General features: G+C 31.8%; 3 protein-coding genes and 1 long non-coding RNA gene across 5 annotated transcripts; 1 reads left to right on the top strand and 3 right to left on the bottom strand.

Annotated features, from left to right (window-relative positions):
- The first annotated feature begins 4 nt into the window (after positions 1–4).
- On the top strand, positions 5–3,917 carry LOC126873421 (activating signal cointegrator 1 complex subunit 2). Its single transcript, XM_050634261.1, has 15 exons — positions 5–243; positions 327–376; positions 488–565; positions 799–959; positions 1,107–1,491; positions 1,569–1,786; positions 1,863–2,048; positions 2,129–2,284; positions 2,378–2,471; positions 2,540–2,710; positions 2,765–2,887; positions 2,963–3,099; positions 3,192–3,312; positions 3,400–3,577; positions 3,702–3,917. The coding sequence occupies exons 2-15, from the start codon at positions 362–364 to the stop codon at positions 3,839–3,841; spliced, it is 2,163 nt and encodes a 720-aa protein (XP_050490218.1). The 5' UTR covers positions 5–243; positions 327–361; the 3' UTR covers positions 3,842–3,917.
- LOC126873426 (bridging integrator 3-like) lies at positions 3,583–5,389 on the bottom strand. The gene is made up of 4 exons (XM_050634269.1): positions 5,103–5,389; positions 4,824–4,931; positions 4,552–4,726; positions 3,583–4,489 (listed from the first exon to the last, which is right to left on the bottom strand). The coding sequence occupies exons 1-4, from the start codon at positions 5,108–5,110 to the stop codon at positions 3,980–3,982; spliced, it is 801 nt and encodes a 266-aa protein (XP_050490226.1). The 5' UTR covers positions 5,111–5,389; the 3' UTR covers positions 3,583–3,979.
- A 152-nt stretch (positions 5,390–5,541) lies between these two features.
- On the bottom strand, positions 5,542–7,196 carry LOC126873427 (DNA-directed RNA polymerases I, II, and III subunit RPABC2). 2 transcript variants are annotated; one of them, XM_050634270.1, is made up of 3 exons: positions 7,093–7,196; positions 5,946–6,098; positions 5,542–5,877 (listed from the first exon to the last, which is right to left on the bottom strand). In XM_050634270.1, exons 1-3 carry the CDS (start codon positions 7,179–7,181, stop codon positions 5,667–5,669), a joined length of 453 nt encoding a protein of 150 aa, XP_050490227.1. In that variant the 5' UTR covers positions 7,182–7,196; the 3' UTR covers positions 5,542–5,666. The 2 variants fall into 2 exon arrangements, with proteins under 2 accessions (XP_050490227.1, XP_050490228.1); XM_050634271.1 differs by lacking the exon at positions 7,093–7,196 and adding an exon at positions 6,407–6,602.
- Positions 7,197–9,849: 2,653 nt separating this feature from the next.
- Positions 9,850–14,272, bottom strand: LOC126873428 (uncharacterized). Its single transcript, XR_007692400.1, has 3 exons — positions 11,596–14,272; positions 11,112–11,222; positions 9,850–11,021 (listed from the first exon to the last, which is right to left on the bottom strand). It is a non-coding gene; the product is annotated as an uncharacterized LOC126873428 (long non-coding RNA).
- Positions 14,273–14,338: the final 66 nt, after the last annotated feature.

Genomic DNA, 14,338 nt, shown 5'->3' with positions numbered 1-14,338 from the left:
TGAGCTATTTTATTTATAAGAACGTTAATAACGAAGTATAGTACAGCGGTCTGATAACAAAGTACTTATATGAATGTTCAAAACATAACCTTTACGACACAGAGCTTTTGAACGATGTCAAGAGTAACTGTCACTGTCAGAATCTTTTACAGTACTACCAATTTCTTAACAAAACTACAAAGTTTGTCCTTTGGGATTCCCCGGCTTCAATCTTTTTTTGCAATTTTCAACTTACAAAGATAGGTTAGTTATCGAAAAGACTCTAGCGCTTAGCGCTCGTGCATTGTTAGGATCGCAATTTGTTCAACAATTAATTTCTTGTGCAGTTGTTTAGCGACAATTAAGAATACTTTGAGAGAATATGGAACCTTATGAGGTAATTTATTTCCTATTATACATAATGTCTCGTTATGAAAACATTCGTTATAGTAGGTTAGAACAATGCGATTTATTACAAACTTGCATAATGTTTTCATTTATTTAACAGAATCCCGATTTTCTACCACTAGAAAATTTAAAACTAACGATTAAAACCAATGGTATTGTCCAAAAGGTTGATGCTTTGGTACGTACATAAATAGCAATATGTTTGTGGATATATCAATTGATATTCGTCAAGCTTTTGATTAATAAATCTTACTACTTTGGTATTATATGAGTTTTTCATACATCTTCAAATCACTTTTCATATTTAATAATAACTTGTTAACAAATTCTCATATGTATTAATATCTATGAAATTATAAAAATGTTATCATAAATGTTAAATTGTTTCTTTCTATGTGGCAATCATTTTAGAGTAAAATATGGGCAAGTGACCACTATTTTTTACATTATGAACCTCCTAATATATATAATGATGATGGATCTGAAATTGTGGGAGCAAAACTACGATGGATAGAAATTGTCAATTATATGATCAATGATTTTAAATGGTTACTCAGCCTTCCATTTTATAGGTAAGCATAATTAGTAACAACAGTACCATTGAAAATGTTCAATAATTCTTCTATGAGATTATAATCAAATTTGCAATCAAATTATTAAAAGCTTTCTTTTAACACATACATTTACATATATTATATATTTATGTATCTGTTATTTAGATTTTGGTCAAATATTGTGTTTAATACTTCAGTATTAGATACATTGGTATCTTTTCTACAAGATGCACCGCCATTCTATGCTTTAGAAAATTTTCCAAATTGCCCAGAAATGTTAGAACTTCTAGAAACACTAAGTCACTATGTACTTATAATTTTTGCACGACTTGTCACAAATAAAGAAAGTCCTGAAGAATATATGAACCGTCCATTTCTTGGAAATTTATTATATGAAAAATACATATTTACGGTACCCATCATCTTTGATCTTTGCCAACTTTATGGTCGAGAAAATGCAAAAATAATGGAAAGGATCTTAAACTCTTTATTTGCACTAGAACCGCAGTATAATAATGATCTTCAGAGAGCTGTTCCTTGTCTTATAGAGGTGAGGTGTTAGATACAATATATAGAACAACTAATGTTTTATCAAAACAGAATTAAATATAAGTGTTGTTAGTTTAGGCCTTTGAAAATGTTGAAAGAAAATTTGGTAGTGATTCTATATATACCAATGAAGCAGTTTCACTGTCAAAGCAGGATACTAATTCCTCGAAGCTTACATTATTCCAGTTGGAAGATATGATATTATATGTTCTAGATATATCATCAACTGTTGGTGTGTTTTTAACAAATTATTCTCCAGCAGTGAGTATATTTCACACAGTGGATTTTATGAATAAGTAAGTTAAACTAATTAAACTATGTCCTTATTTGTTCTAAGTATTCTGAATAGTTTATTTTATCATTTATCATTAGACTTGTTTCAGTATATGAAAACACAATACCTGAGATGTATAAAATATTAAAGAACTTAGCATATAATGATGAAAATATGCCGAAATATATAGAATTAAAGCATCGTCTGGATGTAATAAGGATTGAAATTTTGAAGCTTTTTCGTATTATTATATATGAACCAATATTGACTATTCAAGAAAATTTGTAAGTGTATATGTATATTTAAATTACAAAGTATAATACATTCAATGTATAACATATTATGATTATAACATTATGCTTAGAAGTACGATAAAGGAGGCAGAGGTAAAGGAACGGGTGGACGAATATCTTAATTTATTAACCTTAGCAATTTCTGAAAAAGAATTTATTACAGATTATGATCAATTTTATCCTGTTAAATTAGATTTGACTATATTATCGAATATTTGTCCTGATGCGTATCCTTTTGTTAATGTAGTACTATTATGATTGCAATGATAGACAGATAAATATATGATGGTATCTTTTTATACTTAACAAATATTATTCAGTGATACAATAAAATGTAATTATATTGTGAAATCAGTCAATACAATTATTGGAAGACCCAATATTCCAGATACTAGCTTTTCTAATAAAGTAAATGTAAGTTTGAGAAATGGCTTGCAAATTGTATTTTGATGAAGCTTTTACATAATATTACCTTTTCATAGGAACCTGTAGCTGCAGCTGGACCTAGTGGTATTTTAAGTCAGACAACTATATCTAAAAACATAAAATCTTCAAATGAGAAACGAACTGTGGCAAAGAATTCTATTGAATTGGCTGTTCTTATTTCTGATGTTAAAGATATTTTAAATCATCTAGATGAAGGTTTTATTGAGGTAATTATTTTAATATGAAAGAATTGCGTGCATTTAACAACATTTATTTTACAGACAAGTTTGGAGTATTACAATTATGATAGTGCAGCTGTGATACATGCCGTACTAGAAGATTCATTACCACCAGAATTAAAAGAATTGATGGAATTAGGGCCTAGTGCACTACCAACCTATACAGTAAGAACATTTTATTATTTGCATCACGATACATAATCTACTATAAACATGTAAATATTCTTACTATTTTTCTAGGAAACTTCAGTTAAGGATGTAGCTAGTGGTATTGAAAGACTGGATATTAATATGCTTGATAATTTAAAGGGTGATAATATATATGTTAAAAAATCTAAAGAAATCATAGATATACCTAAAGATTACATAACTAAAAAGTAAGGATTCAAGGTTACTCTGAATAATACATATAACACATATAAAAATATATATTTGTAGATAACAAGAATATAAACAAAATTTGTTACAGTTACAGTCTCGTCGAAGATGTATACGATGACGAGTATGATGATACTTATGATAATAGCGATATACGTGGTACACAGGATGATTCGACCGAAGCAGATTTAAGACCCTTTACTATACCTAGAGTTTGTATTTATATAATTCGGTTAAATTATAGTCTTCACTAACACTATTAACATAATTATATAAAAATTAACGAACGATAATTTTAGGTTCTTCGCGAGAAACAAAAGGTTGAAACTGAAGAAGTTGAAACGGAGTCAGAAGATGAAGATGTAAGGAATGACCAAAATGGGAGAGACTGCTTTGTACAAAATCCAGAAGAGGTACGTGCTAGAGCAGAACAACAAAGGCAAATGCGAAGTGGAAGAGGTGCACCGAATGTAATAGGTATATTTGTCAATTTTTATAAAGTGCTGAATATAATTTAATAGTTACACTTAAATACAGCATGCATTATTAGTGTCTTTTTATCAATTCCAGTATTAAAATGATGTTGTTTTCATATGTGCAGGTAATCCTAAAGGTCAAGGACAAGAGAAAGCTGTATTATATAATAGGCAGCAAAAGAACACCAAGAAGGCGGAACGCGCTAATCACAATCGTCGTTCTGGTGCCCAGTGGAAACGAAATCAAGGAATGGTTCCATCATAAATCTATCGATACTTTTACAATATGAATGTAAATACTGCCATGTGATAAATACATTCGTACCTATGTTAATTTTATAGATTCAGTATTTAAATTATCACAACTTTGCTAAGATATTTGTTTAGGAAATTTTTATGATTCTTAATGATCTTTAACTATTGTAAGAGCTCTTATTCTATTCATTTGATTAGTGACTGCTTGTTGGTATTCGTCTTCAGGTACCATAGCACTGGATGGCGATCCTGAAGTGTTTGGTACTGGCATTAAGTGTGTAAATAAATGAGTTGCACTCCCATAGTAATCTAATTGTATCATGATTACAGCATGTATGCTAGGTTTAATATATTCCAATCTCTTGTCTAAAAACATTGGTAGTTCTACAAGTAATTGAGCATGTACAGTCTTCAAGTCCTTAGCAGCTGCTTCTTCTGTTCTGCGTTCTCTTTCTAACTTTGCGATATGACTAGCAGTTCTGTCTTTTTTCTCTTGCAATTTTTTGACACGATTATAAGAGTATTTCCAAGTTGTCACCAGTTCCTCACGTTTGGCAATTGCTGCAGCTATTAAAATGAATTCATCTCGTAATTTTTTTAATGGTTCTATGAAAGTTTTTTGACAGAGAGCTGCCATTTCTTGCACTGTTTTCCCAATCTAATAAATGAGCAAAATTTTCATGATATTTCTTATCATGTAAAAACAATCTGTAAACTTACCTGTGTTGTTACTGAATGGTAATTTTCCACTACTTTTCTGAATTCATCACTGAGATGTGCTAAACCACAAGTTGTTAGGTTTAATGTCAACCTTTGGTCTGCTCGATCTAAATTTAGCACAGCTTCTATATATTTTTTCATTTCCTTTGTTAATTTCCTAATTGTATCTTCAACGCTTGAAAAACAAATAAGAAATTTTTAAGTATACGAAATTTTTTTAATATATTTCAATACATCATGGCAACAAGTATTCTAACAATAAATATACATACTAAATGAGTCTTTGAACTGCAATATCTAATTCTCTGTCTTCTGAATGAGTTAATAGAGGTGGTGCTGGTGTAGGCCTCTGTGTCAAATGATTTTTCTTCAAAGGATTCCTGTATACATTGTAATATTATTTAGAGGTGTTGTAACCTATTAGACCTTTAATTAGACTAATTATAATAGATATTTTATATGTATATTATATTATAATTCATAATAGAATAATTTAGATTAACCTATTAGACCCATTAGATTAATAAATAATTATAAATGATATTACTCACCACGTCATATTATTGCCGTAATTTAACAAATCTTCATAATATTATATTTCATCAATCAAAGTTGTTTTACATGAATAGATTATTACGATTATTAGTTAAGAAAACATCGAACACAGTGACGTCCACAGCAATTCAAAGTCTTATCGTTACTAATCTAGTATTCAATAGATAAAGTACAAGATAAAATGATCTATATATTTTCATACTTCATTATGTTCATTTTTTAAAACTTATCAATAAATATTGAAAGAAATTATGTAATAGAAAAAAGTTGATTCTTTTTCTATTCAAATTTAACATAATACTTCCTAACCTCAACTGTCATATTTCTAACGTCAACTTGACGTTTAAATCTGACATAATTGCAATATAAACATGTTTTTTTTCTTTCCTTTTTAAAGGATTTTATAACTGCAAAAATATATATACGCAAATAATATAGTTGCTAAATATTTTTTATTAAAATGAGTTATACAAAGTTGAAAATAATATAGATACAATGAGCTTTGATATTTTTTAAATTGCCTTACATCTTTATTTAGTATGTACAAGATTAAGCAGAATTTAGTGATCTATTATGATTAATTCATCTATACCCCAATCCTCATAACTGTTGTCAGGTAAGTAACGTCTAATTATAATTGGAATTTTTCTTTGTTTTAGTTCTTTCATTGCAATTTGCAGTGGATCAGTTTCTCCTTCCAACTCAACCATCACAGGAGCACACATAGCTATTTGCAATGCTCTTGTTCCTAATACTCTTGCCCTTTCATATCTAAAAGCACGTATTTAAAGTATTTTTATTATTCTTAACATCAAAAGCTTTTGTTTAACATCACCTACTTTGTCATATATCTTGTTGTAATTCTTTTGGACCTTTGCACTCCACCAGTAGCTTCACCAGCTGCTAATAATTCTATATTTTCTCCATCTTCTTCTTGAGGTTCTAGTTCAATGTTGTCATCATCATCTACATCATCAAAATCATCTGCTACCCTGTAAATGAGGAAAAATTCAACGATCTTGATATACTTAAATTGAAATAAATATAATTGTATAAAAGAAATGTTATACTAGATCGTTAAAATAATTTATTAAATATCTTTTAGGTTATGTTTAACTTTATGTGTAATAAGGTGATAAAGGAATCTTTTTAACAAGAAATCATTCATCTGAAAGTAGTTGTACTGCTAAAAGCTTTACGACTATAATTATTCTTCAAAATATCAATAAATTTTTGTCATAAAACTACAATACACACAAGTGGATATGTATAAGATACCAGTTCAGTAAATATTACGTACTCATCTCCATCAAAATCATCATCTGCCATTTTTTTTAATCAAATAAATGTTACTGTTAATACAAATTGATGATTCAATTACTTTTTCTGCAGTTTGTTAAAATATCTTTCGTTGGAAACAGTAATTAACGATGAGTACAAAAGCCAAGCAAATACTAAACACGTAAACACGAATTGAAAATACCACTACTCTCGTGCAAAAATTCCTAGGATGAGTATCAAAGATAATTGATTTGTGGAAATGGAAAATAAACAGATAAGTTACAGAAAATAAATAGACAATAGAAATATTATGTAGAAAATTGCAAATTAATATAAATAATATAAATAATAATAAAAAACATGGCGATACTAGCTGGATAATTACAGTAATTTCTATAGCATCAAATAAATTTATTTAAAAATAACATTATTCAAAAATAATTGTAGTACCCTTAAATTTTATTTATAATATTTCGAGACAAAGGAAATTAATATTTTATCTGTGTTTTACAGGATTGTTTCTGCTACAATATCACGAAACTGTAACGGGAATCGCAGGATCTTCAACACATCCAAACTACATCAGTGACATTAATTCTAATTACGTCCAACTCTAATTACATATATTTAATTATTATATAATTTTTAAAACATAATAAGTAAGTGAATTTGAATGTCTTATAATTTATCTTTAACTTGGTCCACCTCCAATCCCCTTCCCTTCCAAACATTCGCAAGTTAGAATACGGCAAATGTGAAAAACTCGGACATTGTCTCCTTTTATCGCCCCTCATATAGTCTGCCTTTCTCGCACATTATCGCCCTCTTTTTCTATTGTCGTTCATATCGTCTGTCTTAGTTGCACACTACCACTGTATCTTTCCATCGACCTTACGGACAAGACATGTGCTGCCATCTACTCATGAACGCTCCAAATTTCAGTTCTATCTTTCCTTAATAGATGGCAGTGCATGAACTGTCCAAGATACGTTTCAGAGCAATATGTTCAAATTTTGCCTTCGGACAAGACGTGTGCTGCCATCTATCCATGAACGCTCCAAGTTTCAGTTCTGTCCTTCTTTAATAGATGGCAGCACACGGTTTGTCCGAAACACGTTTCAGAGTTAGGAGTTCGATTTTTGTCTTCGGACAAGCCATGTGCTACCATCAATCAGTAAATGCTCGAAGTTTCAGTTCCTTTGTTCCTTAATTGATGGCAGCATATGGCTGGTCCGAAGACAAAAGTCTAACTATTTGCTTAGAAGCGCCCATAGAAAGAGAGATAAATAATGCGTGACAAAGACAGACGTTAGGAGTGACGATAGAAAGAGAGAGATAGTATGCGACAAAAGCAGAGAATACGAACTACGATTGAAGGAGAGAGCGATAGTGTGCGTCATATCTTCACGTTACTTCTCATTGAGGGATTAGGGTTGGTCAGTCTGGGATCGCTTGGCCGGCCATTAAATGATTAAACAGCTGATTAATTTTAATTAAACGTTTACTGGAACGTTTTAGTTATATAGAAACCACATGAATTTTGTAAAATTCATAATTTCGCTATTATTAATCGCTCTATCTAACGCTGCGCACGCGACATACGTCTGTCCTCGTCGCCCACTATTGCTTTCCTTATCTACAGACTAAAGATATTTCGCCATTTATCGAAATTGTCCAGAACTAGAAACATGACGCCTTTTCAGTCCGTATCGAGGGATGGCAGAAGCTCCTTTATTTGTAAACAAGGAGCGCTATATTGTGCGACAAGGACGGCAATAGCGATTAGTTGCACCGTTTCACCGCTACGTGGTTATTATTGCTTCAAAAAGTAAAAACCAGCAAAGCTACAAATATAATTCGCGAATTTTTACGATTGCGTGTTTTCGATTAGGCCATAAACTATTTTCCAGTACTGAATCTGTTTGGATTTCGTATGTAATAAATGATTTTCAATTATACAGGGTGGTTGGTAACTGGTGGTACAAACGGAAAGGGGGTGATTCTACGCGAAAAAAGAAGTCGAAAATATAGAATAAACATTTTTTTTTTTTTAATTTTTCCATCGAGACAACGATCTACAGTGAGATCCGTTATAACGTACCGAACGCGTACCGAGCGAAAATTCAAAGTCGATTTTCTCGAAAACAAAGCCTCGAACGAAAAATTTTTATTCTATATTTTCGATTTATTTTTTCGCGTAGAATCACCCCCTTTCCGCTTGTACCACCAGTTACCAACCACCCTGTATAAATTAATAAAGAATACTTCGCGCACTGTATAATTATAATAACTGTAGAATATTGTTCTGCACGGTTTATAGATCGAAATATGACTCTGTAAGCGTACGGAGTAAGCTTGTAAATACGTTAAAAGGTTAAAAATATATCAGAACAGGTTGTTAACAAATGTAGTTGGACAAAAAATAAACCACTCATCGAATATTCATAAAAATGACACCAGATGGTAGCTAAAAGATTCGCTTTACGCGTGCAAACGCAAAAATACGATATTAATAACAAGGAAGCGAATATGAAATTAATACAAAAAAATATAGGCTTAATTCGTGATCATTTCGAAACACGTCCTTACTAAATAATTAATAACTAATTATTTAAAATAAAATTTCCCATGAATACTAGACACGAGTGTTTCTAAGACCGCCTTATCTTTGTAATGCTACTCTGACAGTGCACGAACCAATATCAGAAAACGTGTAATTTATTAATTTTCGTCGCACGATTTAATTTACTATGAAGTATCAGGAGCACATAACCTAACTTAACATGCTTTTTCCTCACCGTCTCTCTTTTCCTATCTTTTCTTATCTTTTCCCTCTGGTTTATGACGTCACGATATCTATTCGTCGACCTGTTAGCTCATTCTACGTTACTGTTACTAAATCTCGATTTTTAGTTGAAAATCATTCTCTCGCCAGGTGGCACTCATCTCTGTTTCCTATTCTTATTTGAATTATTAGCGGGAACGTGTATATTTTTAAAAATGCTACAGGTACAACAGTTTCTGTGAAATTTTGTCTATCAAATAGCGGAATATCTTGAAATGTAACAGCGTAATAAAATAAAGGAGCAAATGAATCTGTAAACTTACGGACAAGAAAATAGAGTAGACGGTAAAATATATAAGTGAAATATGCCTAGCAGATTTTTTAAATTGTCACAGTGAAGATAGTCTTGAGCTATCGGATAGCAGAATATTTTGAAATTCGATTGTTAAAAGAAGATAAAATAAATTTGTAGATTTATGAATAAGAAAGAGAGCGTTAACTTTTATTTTTAGGGAATCGAGTCTTGGAAGATGTCGGCTCATTTTAAAGATCCTTAAATTATAAAAATCCATGCAAGAAGTTATTTGAAAAGGAAGAAATAGAATGTATTAATCAAGATATAATGTGGAGGATAGAAAACTCTCAAGAAGTAGAGTTTTTCTAAGAAACAGGTTCGTTATTAGGAATATCAAAGATAATTTTAGAGATAACTAAGAAGAAATTCATTTTTACATAAAAAATTATTTATCTAAGTCGTGTTAGGAAAGAATGTTGAAAATGATGAACTATCTTTCATGCTAAAGTTACTTGAGACATAACATTAGTCGCGACTCTCGTATTCGAATTCTAACGCTGCTGGTCTGATTACGAGCCCGAGAACACGTGACGAATCATCTGCTCGAAGTTTCAAAATACAATTTCATTACGAACACCTATATCTACTTAGATCGATAAAACACGATGCCTGCAAAAATGCCAAGAGCACAGGTGTACTGTTACGCTTTGTTCTACGTTTATGGAAAAAAAGTGAAAAAAAGAAAAAAAAAAAAAACAAACGAAATGGAAATCCATCGGCCGCCTCTGTTAACAGTTCCTGCGTTTCCAATTTTTTGATAGTCTTTTTAAATTGGTATTTTCGTAGACTCATGAGGAAATTAGCAATTTTTTTTTACTGGATATTACGTACAGGGTAGCCCACAAGTTATATTCCCCATTTAAAAATTCCACAACTTCTTTTTTATTAAATGTTTCTCAAATTTTTGTTTCAGATTCTGGTAACTCGTTCTTCTCGAAATTTTTAATGGGAAAATTCGCAACGGAGCATCGAGTAAAAATAATCGAATTTTATCTTCAAACTCGATGCTGCATTATACTAACGTTATATTATTTTATTATTAATTAAGAGGTTCAGATTGGTTTGTTTCAACAGGTCGACTGCCATACGAATTTTATACATTTTACCCCGTGAGTAGCGACAAATTGAAATATACTACACCGTACGGTTTAATCTTCGCAGAATCTTCTGTTATATTTGCTCACCTTTCTCTACAAATATCATCAAATATTAAATATTAATCACTACAAACAATTTAGTAACTTGAGTCACCGATGACTACCAAGACACTCAACGTACTAAGATTCGGAGAAAGACGAGTAGAAACGTGGAAGATCTTCTTTCTGAATGGTTCACGTGCGAAACACAGGACGATATTCGCTAAGTTGGCGAGCAACATAGAAACGGATCGTCTTATTTTTCCATTTCCTGTCAAAAGCGGAGCATGCTGACGCGGTGGAAGATCGACACCGGCGAACACTGACCTCCCTCTACTACTTGAGCTGTGTCCTTGGCCTTGAAACGAGAACGTGTTTCGGGAGATGAAATCCAACCGCACAGGTGGAACGATAATTGCTCGGCCGTCATAGCGAACGTAAGGCTTACCTTTACTTTCGCTCCGTTACGGAATCAGAGAACTTCCACACGAAGAGTAGAGTCATCGTGTTAAGTAACGCCAGACGTCTTCTTCTCTCCCAGCAGGCTGTCCAATGGATGCTGAAAAGAAAATTGGCGAGTCAGTGAGGAAATTTCGGTCGCAAGATTTGGCAATATTCCAAATATTTCCACTGAAAATGCCCAATTAAAAAACGAATAATTGTGATAAAAATTGGAAGATTCAAGGGAGTAGTTTAAAAATTTTTCTATTATTCTAATTTTCTATTATATATTTGAATGAGAAAATTTTGGGTATCTTTGCGTTGACCGTAGCGAATTTATAAATAAATTTATAAGAAGATTTATGTCTAAGAAGAAGGGAATTTTTTAAATATAGCGTTATGCAATCTCTTAAGAAAAGGAAGAAAATTAATTCCCAAATATCGAGCAAGCGATTCGCTAGGAAAGCTTTAATTTACACGAAGAAAATTACCCAATTTATACGTTGAAGTGTCTCGGTTTATTTATTTGCTGACGCAATTAATTTCAATTGAGCTCGTGCGTTCGCGCTAATGTACTTCGTTCTGTTCGCTGAAGGCTGATACGTTGACATTCGTGCATTTTTAAGACTAGATCTTTTCCTTCTGTAATTGCATGTTATTTTTTTCAACTCTAAGAACACGCATAAGCTCTTGTCAAAATTAATAGTGCCTGTCGTTAAGATAGAAATATGATTACACCTATTCGAATTCATCTCATTGTAGTATTATATTAACTCTCAAATACAAAATGTTATCATTTAGCAATATAATCTACATTTAGTAAGCAACGTTATCTACTGTAAATAGTACGAATACGAATTTTGTATAATTTTATGATGGCCCATAAATTGTCAATTTCAAATTGTTTTGTTCCACTTAAAAAAAAACCATGGATCTGGGAATCAAAGGCTAAAGATACTAATGTTGAATCTAGGCAGATAATGAATTTAGCGAATAAATTTTGCAACAAATATCTTCTAGATAAACCTCTAATTTTGAAGAATGCAAATCATCTGCGATAAAACAAATCGTACGAATTATTTCCTATATGAATCACAATATAAGTAGGAAACGTCTTAGGATATATGAATTACTTCCTATATGAATCATAATATAAGTAGGAGATGTCGTAAGATATTGTTTTTGAATATATATCTTTTATGACAGATGTAAGTAAGAATAGACATGATACAAGTAATGATCATTTTGATCCGCTTTAATTAAACTGGATCTCAAGTTTGTCTGTCTCTAATCCATGAAAAACCTGCCGACAACGATCAACCTGACCTATGACCTATGACACCGATTCAAGGCCTTTTTGATTAAATACACAATAATCTACCGACATGTGGCCATCGCTTCCGCTTCGATGACTTTCGTAAACGTTCTTCCGCATACCATGCATGTCCGACTTAGACTTACAAAATTGTTTAGCCATCAGCATAGACAACAGGAAATTCAAGTATTGAATACAGCGGTTGCTTAATTTCATTGATTAATCGACTCAAAGGCCAACGTTGCGTTTCATTAATCAGGAATGCAACGTTACATTTTGTAGCTGCTATAGGTTGAATTACTTTTCACGTCATCACACAGCGTTATTTTGGAGGATTTGGTAGTATATGTATGTAAATATTTGACCAATTGCGATAGAAGAATTTTACGCATATGTCATGTGTGCGTGTGTTACATAAAACATTTTGCAGTTTTATTGGTACTGTGACAAGTCAGGATTATCACGATTGTTCTGGTGAAGTTTGAAACAAATCTGAAAATGAATATAGAAGTTGAGGAGCAGTTACAGCAAAAATTTATTTAGTTTATTCGCGTAGCATGAACGATCGTCTTAAGCATACAATAGGTATTAAATATGCAATTTCATATTTTTACATAGCTAAAATAACCTACGAATCTACATAGATTTCTACGTTTCGATATTATGATATTTAATTATTACAATCGTTGTAATATTTAATATTGCAACGAGTATTGTACTTTATATATTTTATTCAGTTCTGCATATTACATGTGCACTGTGCATTTCTGTATCCCACAAATGCATTAACATCGGCGCTCTATTTATTGATATAACAGACAATTGACTGCATAAATACTTTTCTGACCTAGGTGCTTACAAAAGATCTAGAACCTCGATCGACGAAAAGTATTTCTACATATTCGTATTTTCCAATGAAACGTTTCCGGCAGGTCCTGTATTTTACTTCACCGCGTCAACTATTTGTAGTCCTGTGAAACTGTTACTAAAAGGGACGAAGTTAAACGCTAAAACCAACCAAACGCGACAAAATGGCAAATTTCGGATTTTCTCTTTTTTTTTACAATTATCGAACACATACAAATATTTTTGGCAAAATTAATATTGATTTTCATTTAAACAGAGATATAATTAGGGTAACTGCACCTAATACGGAACGCACCTGATTCGAAAAGCTTCCCAGAAAGACGAACATACTTCCTTTCAATGAAACTAACGTTAAAACACAACGAAATTAATACATATTCGCTATTTGACTTGTCTCTCCAGTACTTTGATACGCATTTAAGTACAAGAGTCAGTCGCATTCAACGACAGATTTTCAAGCAAAACTCAAACGTGACTATGCTTGTCTTTTGCTTTTAAAAATACTTTATGCTATTGCCGATTGATTTTGTTGGTTACTTGCCGAGATATTGTAGTGTTCCATATTTCCATATTTCTATGCGTTTCTATATATTTATATTATATATTTTTTTATATTTCCATATTAAACCTATGAGAGATTCTAGATTCCATAATAAGTCTGTTTACGTTACTTAATACCATTTGAATTATACTGATTTCTATACAGAAAATTTAGGTACATGTATTACGGCAGTAGTTTCAGTGTTGATGTATTTGAATCCAATTAATTAGCATTTATAAATTCCCCGATAAATACAACTATGTATAAATATTTTTTGTAGCCACGATATGACTTTCAGATTTGTTTCGAACTTTATGTCGTGATTTCGTAACCACTGTGCGTTACCATACTACTTCTGAGTGGCTCATAATATTCACACAAAGAATTCATAACAAAGGAAAGAAAAAGAAAAGGAAAAAATGTAGCACCCGGGTCCCTGTCGGCATTTACAGCTCGACCAAGCTCCGATACGTCGATGGAACGATGTATGTACCGATAGCTGATTCACGCG

This window comes from Bombus huntii, chromosome 14 (genome assembly GCF_024542735.1).
Source record: "Bombus huntii isolate Logan2020A chromosome 14, iyBomHunt1.1, whole genome shotgun sequence".
NCBI classification, from domain to species: domain Eukaryota; kingdom Metazoa; phylum Arthropoda; class Insecta; order Hymenoptera; family Apidae; genus Bombus; species Bombus huntii.
This window is presented reverse-complemented; position numbering and strand designations above follow the sequence as displayed.

Coding starts and splice junctions, on each gene's coding strand:
- LOC126873421 (XM_050634261.1), top strand. Junction 960..1,106: donor CTCAGCCTTCCATTTTATAG/GTAAGCATAATT, acceptor TCTGTTATTTAG/ATTTTGGTCAAATATTGTGT. Junction 2,711..2,764: donor TAGATGAAGGTTTTATTGAG/GTAATTATTTTA, acceptor TTTATTTTACAG/ACAAGTTTGGAGTATTACAA.
- LOC126873426 (XM_050634269.1), bottom strand. Junction 4,727..4,823: donor GCAGTTCAAAGACTCATTTA/GTATGTATATTT, acceptor TTGTTTTTCAAG/CGTTGAAGATACAATTAGGA. Junction 4,490..4,551: donor ACCATTCAGTAACAACACAG/GTAAGTTTACAG, acceptor CTCATTTATTAG/ATTGGGAAAACAGTGCAAGA.
- LOC126873427 (XM_050634270.1), bottom strand. CDS start 7,181: ATGAGGGGCGATAAAAGGAGACAATGTCCGAGTTTTTCACATTTGCCG. Junction 6,099..7,092: donor GGAAGGGAAGGGGATTGGAG/GTGGACCAAGTT, acceptor CCTCATTTACAG/GGTAGCAGATGATTTTGATG. Junction 5,878..5,945: donor ACAACAAGATATATGACAAA/GTAGGTGATGTT, acceptor ACGTGCTTTTAG/ATATGAAAGGGCAAGAGTAT.